At 32.4% G+C, this 8,252-nt stretch overlaps 1 protein-coding gene across 1 annotated transcript; it reads left to right on the top strand.

Moving 5' to 3' along the window:
• Positions 1 to 1,179: 1,179 nt before the first annotated feature.
• LOC146903770 (protein FLOWERING LOCUS T-like) lies at positions 1,180 to 5,474 on the top strand. Its single transcript, XM_085729721.1, has 4 exons — positions 1,180 to 1,446; positions 2,817 to 2,878; positions 4,133 to 4,173; positions 4,754 to 5,474. The coding sequence occupies exons 1-4, from the start codon at positions 1,243 to 1,245 to the stop codon at positions 4,981 to 4,983; spliced, it is 537 nt and encodes a 178-aa protein (XP_085585847.1). The 5' UTR covers positions 1,180 to 1,242; the 3' UTR covers positions 4,984 to 5,474.
• Positions 5,475 to 8,252: the final 2,778 nt, after the last annotated feature.

Below are 8,252 nucleotides of genomic sequence, written 5' to 3'. Positions count from 1 at the left end.
CCATGCATTAATTTTCTTTTAAGCTTGTAGTGCCTAGCAATGAGTAAAAGATTTAGAAAGTATCTATTTTGTGGCTAAAGATCAAACATCAATCTAGACTTGTTAGTGCTCCTATCCATTTGACATACAAAGGTGTACGTACTTGGTGAGTCTAGTAGTGACCTTAACATATAACCATTTTGGCAATTTTCATGCAAATGGATTTTGCAAACATAACTGCAACGCTAAACATTGTTTTGAAATTTATACATCCTATTTTTTCTGAATAAAATTGGGATAGGAGGAAGTTTTTATTAATTCAAGTGATATTAACGATAATTTTACAATCATCTAAAAAAAAAAATTAAGATTTTAATTCGATATCTAAATGTGCCAATTAACACTTTTACCATTGAACTAACATCTTAAATGTTTAATAAACATAATATATCAAGATGCAGAGGCATGTGGTTGAGTTGACATCAAATTAATGCGTTTTAATAAAAAGATTTACAATTCAAAATTTTGGCTAATATTATATTATAACGGTACTCTTTTTAACAATATATTATATTATATTTAACAATATTTCAGGCTTATTAACAATACCCCTCTTTATATATAATTTGTTTTATGTTTATGATCAAGTAATCATAAACACTGCTCCTCCGGAAGACTTCCTCTTGCTGCTTCAGAGTGACGTCTCGGGAGTCTTCTTCCCTAGGGCCTAGTTTTCCTTTTGTTTCTTGCTTTCTTTTCTTTTGTCTTTGATTAGCTTTGTAACCAAAAAAAAAGTAATCAAAATATGTAAATTGGTCATTTGTAACTATGAAATCGTACGGTGAACATTTAAATTCTATTTTTTTTTGAAGAAATTTAATTTAATTTTTAAAAGCTTATTATATGTTCATTTGTGGTGTTGTTATATAATTAAAAAAATCTTTAAAATTAATTATTTTTCTAGAAAAGATGCTCCCGTCCACACAAACATCATTTTTCTTTATTTATTTTTGTTTATATTTTCTCTCTCAAATATGACAATAACTTTTAAGAAAATACCTCTAAAAAAACCTTAAGAAAATAATTAAATGGAACAAGATAGAAAGAAATAAAGGATAGAATCTATTGATGACAAGTGATCCCCTCATGAAAGGCAAGTCCAAAGCATATATAAAAGCACAGGCATGTAGTAGAGTCAATGAGCAAGTTATCAAAGCATACACTATTATATTAGCAACAAAAAGAAAGCGTACATTGTTATTTATGCCTATTAAATCAATGAATCCTCTTGTGGTTTGTGGTGTAATTGGAGATGTTTTGGATCCCTTTACAAATTCAGTGTCTTTGAGGGTTGTTTATAACAATAACAAAGAAGTCAACAACGGTGGTGAGCTCAAACCCTCTCAGATAGTCAACCAACCAAGAGTTCAAGTTGGTGGACATGACCTCAGGACTCTATACACTCTGGTTGGTATACACATTCTTTAATTAATTAAGTGTATAAATATTGATCTTAAATTTTACACCATGGGTAATTCATGGGAAAATATCAACTATTTAGTCTATACTTAAATTTTACCCAACACTGCACCTTTACCCACGGTTAATTAGCGACGACTCCACCATCTGTATTTCAAAAGTTACTAACGAGCACAAGGCTGTGGGTAAAAAATTTCAGAAAGTTACTTAAATACACATCTAGCACAAGGCTGTTGCATACTTCAAAAGTTACTTAAATTTGTGGCTAATATTAAATTTGTACCTTTCCCATGCACCCCTTGTGAGGCAACAATTTAAATCAGAAATTGTTTGTGCAAGTCATTTGGCATAATAATATGTCGGCTGAAGTAGCAAAATTCACATCTAGCAAACAATTGTAATTTTGTTCCCTGAAATTTCAATCACTAAAGTATCATTTACTTCATCGATAATCAAGGTTGTTTTTGAGAATTTAGTGGCCAAGAGCGAATTTACATTTTGGTTATAAAAATTTTAAATTTCTAAAGTGTTAAAATATTTTGTTTGAAGATGGTAGTTTTTACTACGTTAAAAAATCATCTAACAAAAACATCAAAATTCATACAAAAATATTGAGATTTTTTATTTAATATTTCGTACATCAATAATAATTTTGTCACTAATAATTGTGTCAACATCAATATGTTATATCATATATTTCTCATCATCAATATGTTTTGGTGGGATCCTAAAAGCGCTGATTTTTCAAATGGTTGAAGAAGAGTCACTCTATCTAAGGATAACAAATGGATGAGTAAAAGATGAATCGTCATTCATCAATTTAACAAGACAAAAGCTTTTCCCTTACATCCAATAAACATCAAAATCTCTCATAAAACATGTCTAATGATAGGTAACTCTCAATTGTTTAACCTACAACTTTTCTAAATAAGGGGTGTATGATGATTTCTTTTGATTTTGACGGAAGTGTTTGGGATGGTGGAAGGCTAGGAATTTAAACTCCCTTTATAACTTTACAATAAATTATAAATAGGTCAATAAAGAACTAAACCTATTACTAATTAACAACAACGTCTTCCATTAGAATTTAAGTCATTTTTTAGGGTCTAATGAAACCCTGTACTTTTTTGTCGGAGTCTAAATTTAATACTTATTTTTAGGACATAAAACGGTTGCCTTGCTCGCCCTGCCTCAGATACGACAATACCAATAACCTTTTCTTCTATACGAATTAAACCTAATGAGGATCATTCTTAACAATAACAGCTAAAAGAATGACATCACCATAGAAGGGGACAAAATTTTCAATTGATTAAAGCTTTTCTTTCTAAGGATCTTGAATATGTGGCATTTTTCAGGTGATGGTGGACCCTGATGGACCAAGCCCTAGCAACCCTAATATGAGGGAATACCTGCATTGGTAAGTAGGAAGTTAGCCATATAGACTTAATAAATAATCAATGCTCAATTCCTTACTCAATATGTACATATATTTTATATTCTCAATCTACATATATATCATATGGAGTATATGTTTAATTTGATATTCCAATTTACCACACAATCATATTAGGTCATGGTATTGTTTTGTTGGAAGGCAAGAACTAAGAATAATGCTAGTTATCCCGATGGATAAGCTAGCGAAATTTTCACGACCCTTGATTTCTACTGAATGTATTTTTTCTAAATTACAAGACTGCCCTCCCTTGTATTGTGGCACCTCTCCCTTGAATTGTGGAAGGAACAAAATTATATGCTTGTAAATTAGTCGTGATCCCGTCGGGATAAATTGCTTCAGGAGATATAGCAATACTGAAGAACTAATTATGGTGTTTATGAAATTTTATTCATATTGTTGCATTGATTTCTGTAGTATATTTTAGGATCACATTAATGTATCAAAATTGATTAAGCACTTATTTGTTTATTTATTTAAGTATTTATGTATACTTTATTTTCATATTTTAAAAACTGGTTAAATTGTTTTCACATAAGTCATGATCTTATTTCTTAAGTTAACAAAAAAAAGCTTATATAATGAGACTAAAACAATTTGTAGACTATCATATGCTATTTCGAAGGTTCTAAAAATATATTTTTTTCCGGTCACAATTATAAGTAAAAAACTACTTTTTAGCTTTATTGAATACCTAATGTATTTGATGTATATTATAGACCAAATGTATTAAATATTCAATAAATCTTTTTTTTTAGGGAAAATATTCAATAAATCTAAAAAATAGTGTTTTGCTTATAAATATGACTGGAATAATTACTAATATTTTTCATAAACTCTTCCAAAATTCAGGCAAATACTTATGTCAATAGGCAAATACACATTCTTTGTTTAAATTGGACAATAACATATTCAACTTATGTTTAACATGCTGTCATGAAGAAAAAAAGTTCAGCGGGCCCAAAGTATTGTTAATTTTGTGTCAACTGGAGTCACTATCATAGAAAGCAACAAACTTTCTTTGCATTTGTACTTTTCATTCCATACTTTATTCTCACCAGCTATATTTTTTTTTTTCTGGGTATGATATAGTGTATGTGAAAAAAGTGCAATTATATATTTAAATTGTATGTGTATGCATGTGTGATTTGAAAACTTTTGTTTGAGTGATTTTAGTTCCATTCTAACTATTTTTACTTCCATTGAATCCTTAATTAGGATGGTAACCAATATTCCAGCGACTACAGGGACAACTTTCGGTACGTGCACAATTTTATTGGACTTTTAATTTTACTGTAAATCGAGTATCTTTTGCACAATTGCAAGCAAAATCTTTATCAATAATTTTAACTTGTTGCACATTCTTTTTTTTTTTTTACGAAGTTTGTTGCACATTTGAAATTGCTTTAAAACTCAATGGATTCACACGGTTAAAATGAGGAATCACCAATTCGTTGATTGATTTGATCATAATTTTAATGCAGTTTGGTTGAACTGAATTGAACGGATCGGATAGAAAGATTTTTTTTTTTTGGTTACTGATAGAGTTTCAACCAAGGTTGATTCAATCGGTTTTTATTTTATATAAATTTTTAAGCATTTTTATTAAAAAAATTATGTACATTATTAATTTGTTTATTTGTCATCAAGTTCAACGGTAACCATGACTAAGAAGTTTCCCCGATTTTTAATTATTGAGTTCAACTTCAGTCACGACTAAGAAGTCTTTCCGATAATTAAATATTGAGTTCAACTGTAAGCATGATTTTTAAATATTTATTTTCATATTATTATTACTATTCATGTTTGTAAAAATATCTGGTGTTTTTATTATTGTAGGAGAGGAGATAGTGAGCTATGAAAGTCCAAGACCAACATCAGGGATTCATCGTGTGATATTTGTGTTGTTTAGGCAACCTTGTAGGCTCACTATATTAGCTCCTGGATGGCGACAAAATTTCATTACAAGAGATTTTGCAGAAGTTTATAATCTTGGATTACCTGTTGCTGCTCTCTATTTTAATTGTCAAAGAGAAAATGGTTCTGGTGGAAGGAGGCTAATCATCTAATAATTAATACTCTAAACATATCCATATCGCACGATATAGATAAGAAATAATCGTTGGTATGTATAATTAAGAAAAAAAATGTCATGCCATCATGTTATAACTATTATTATAATAATCTAGTGGAAAAAGATATTAAAAAAAATGTTAGGTAGCATGGAGGAATGTGTCCTCTGAGTTGGAGCTTAGTTCAAAGAATTTGTGGATTGCTTGAGGTAGATTGAAAAGAAAAGACACCACACTCTAATCGTGAAGCAAATTGTTGGACGAATGCTCTACCTAGCTAATAAGTGATATAATATGGGCTCTCAATTGATGATTTATTAGACATGTCTAACTCAAATTAAACATTTATTGATAACTGTTTTATTTGGTGTTACGAATGCTCTACCTAGCTAATAAGTGATATAATATGGGCTCTCAATTGATGATTTATTAGACATGTCTAACTCAAATTAAACATTTATTGATAACTGTTTTATTTGGTGTTCCTATCTCTTGTTTGATTTTGTTGTAGTATTTTGTTTTTGTCTTTGACCTTCTTATTTATATATGCAAAAAAAAAAAAAGCATAAATTCAAATTATAGTGAGTATCACAAGATATTTGAGAAGTGCATGCAGTGATCTTTGAAAAATGGGTCATGCTAACCAGTGTTTCTGGGACATTTGTTAAGGAAGTTAAAAGAGGAAATGTTAAGTCAAAAAGGACAATTTCTAAGCTTTAAATGCATTGACTACACAACTTTGAATGAAAATACTAATATACTCCCGGGGCACTGGTTGCATTTCCCTTGAAAAATAATTGAGATTATTTGTCAATTGTCATATAACAATTTATATATGAACATAGACACTCTACCTTAAAGACAATAAATTTAACATGACTTTCGCTCTATCTTTAAATGTTTTTTTAAGGCTAGTGGGGTGCAAGGAGCAACCTCACTTAAAATCTATAAAAGAAGATTGTTACAAAAAGGAGAAGGGGGAACAAACGAAAACCTTCTCAAGCAAAAGAATAACTAGGTAACCCTAGTCTATTATGAGCATAAACTTCTCTAATTTCAATAGGCAAAATATGATAGTACTGAAAAGAGGTTAATGATAACACAATGTTAGCTAATCTATCACCAGAAACATTCCCCTCCCTATAAATATGAGACACAATGAAATCAATGCTTGTAGTGTACTCTATGCAATTGAACCATCTATTTCTTACCGGCCAAGGTACTATTTTGCATTCTTGAAAGCAAGCACTGCTATCTTGGAGTCAGTTTCTAGCCATAAATGGGAGTAGTTTATTTGTCTAGCTATCTCCAAAGTTCTCATTATTCCACACAGCTCAGCACAAAAAGAGTTTCCAACATTCAATCTTTCTGGAAAACAGCCTAAGAATTGGGCATTACAATTCCTGAAAATTCCACCACAAGAAAATTCCACCACAAGAAGTGGCATCAGTAGTAGCTGCACTATCACAGTTTGCTTTTAACCAGTTCAAGATTGGGGGGTTCCAAAAAACTTCTTTGACAATTGTAGATCTAGGAGCATTAATTTTGCAATTGAGGGAAGATAGTAAATTCAAGTATTGAGGAATTTGCAAAAAGTCTAGAGTTGCTAACAGATAAAGAAACACTAGAGATAATTGTAGAAACAGCAGACCTCCAAGGAATAAACTTGTTATTGAACCTGGCAGAGTTTCTTGAGTACCATATGGTATTGAAAGTGAAGATTAAATCAGCCTTAACTGCTAACTGGCAATGAGGGGACCAACCTCTATCGTAGAGATTCCAAACATCCTCAAGAGAAGTGAACTGAAATGATATTTGGATTATAGAAGCAAGTCATCTCCAAATTCGAGTTGTGTTGTGAATTCGGACAAAAAACACACCAATGAATAACAAAGATGTGTGGAGCAAAGGAAGTGGTAATCAATAGATAAAGTGTCTCCAAGCAACAACAACAAAAACAGATCTAAATCTAAGTGTAGAGCAACACCACAAGCATAATCAAAGCAATAAAGATAAGCAATGAAAGAAAGGAACAAACACACCAAGATGGTAACCCAGTTCGGTCCAATATGACCTACTCTGGGGGAGAGAGCAGCCCTCCAATCCACTAAGATGAAAGTGATACAAATGGGTTACAAGAAATTAGCTTAAAAGCTCACAAAAGAACAAGACCTAATTTCTACCCATTTTCATGTCACCCACACTCACAATGAATCCTAAGAGAAAACACAAAAGGAAGCTTTTGATCCTTCCAATGGTGAAATCTCACTACCCAAGGTGTTTACAATGTTTCCCAACCCAAGAGATCCTCACTACAAAGACACTCAACCCTAAAGTTACCTCCTTTGTAATCCAAGTTTCTCTCTCTTCAAGCTTACCTTCAAAATCTTCAAAGAAACACTTATATAGCAGTCTTCAGCTGTCAAAATCGTGTCACGTTTGTCCAAATCGTGACACGTTTGATACGTACGACCCAAGGTACGACCAACCTTATCCTGAAAACGTGCCCAGCAAGCCGAAAATCGTGTCACGTTTTCCCAAAATCGTGCCACGATTATACACCAGCAAAACATGCTTTCGGCATAGCCAAAATCGTGACACGTTGATGAAATCGTGTCACGTTTTCTCTGTTTCTCAAAACCACAAATTTGAAGCCAAAAACAACATTCTCCACCTTGACTTCTAATTTGGTGATGATGTCAGTTTAACCATCAACCACCATGCTGCTCTCTCCAAAAAGGAATTACTCTTCAACAAACTTGATCAAGTCCAAGCAATGCTTGAACCTTGATCTAGGCAATGACTTGGTAAACACATCCGCCGGATTCTCTTCCGATGCCACTTTTTCCACCACAATCTCTTTTGATTCAATCATGTCTCTAACAAAGTGCAAGCGAATGTCAATGTGCTTTGTCCTCTCATGATACACTTGATGATTCGCCAAGTGAATGGCGCTTTGGCTATCACAATGTATCTTCACACATTCTTGAGTAATTCCTAACTCACCAATCATCCCTTTCAACCATATGGCCTCTTTCACCCCTTCAACAAGGGCAATGTACTCCGCTTGAGGGGTAGATAATGCCACCACGGATTGTTGATTTGCCTTCCAACTAATACCCGTGCCATAAAGAGTAAACACAAAACCGGATAGAGATTTTCTTGTGTCCACATTGCCCGCATAGTCCGCATCAACATACCCCTCTAAAGCGTCTTCATCTTGAGCTGCTCTTGTGTATTTCAAACTGCACTTCAAAGACCCGTTT

The sequence above is a fragment of the Medicago sativa genome, chromosome 7, assembly GCF_051527215.1.
Source record: "Medicago sativa cultivar Bolivia chromosome 7, Bolivia_mono, whole genome shotgun sequence".
NCBI lineage: Eukaryota > Viridiplantae > Streptophyta > Magnoliopsida > Fabales > Fabaceae > Medicago > Medicago sativa.
Note: the sequence above shows the minus strand (reverse complement) of the source record. Positions and strands in the feature narration are given on the sequence as shown.

Coding starts and splice junctions, on each gene's coding strand:
- LOC146903770 (XM_085729721.1), top strand. CDS start 1,243: ATGCCTATTAAATCAATGAATCCTCTTGTGGTTTGTGGTGTAATTGGA. Junction 1,447..2,816: donor TCAGGACTCTATACACTCTG/GTTGGTATACAC, acceptor GGCATTTTTCAG/GTGATGGTGGACCCTGATGG. Junction 4,174..4,753: donor GACTACAGGGACAACTTTCG/GTACGTGCACAA, acceptor TTATTATTGTAG/GAGAGGAGATAGTGAGCTAT.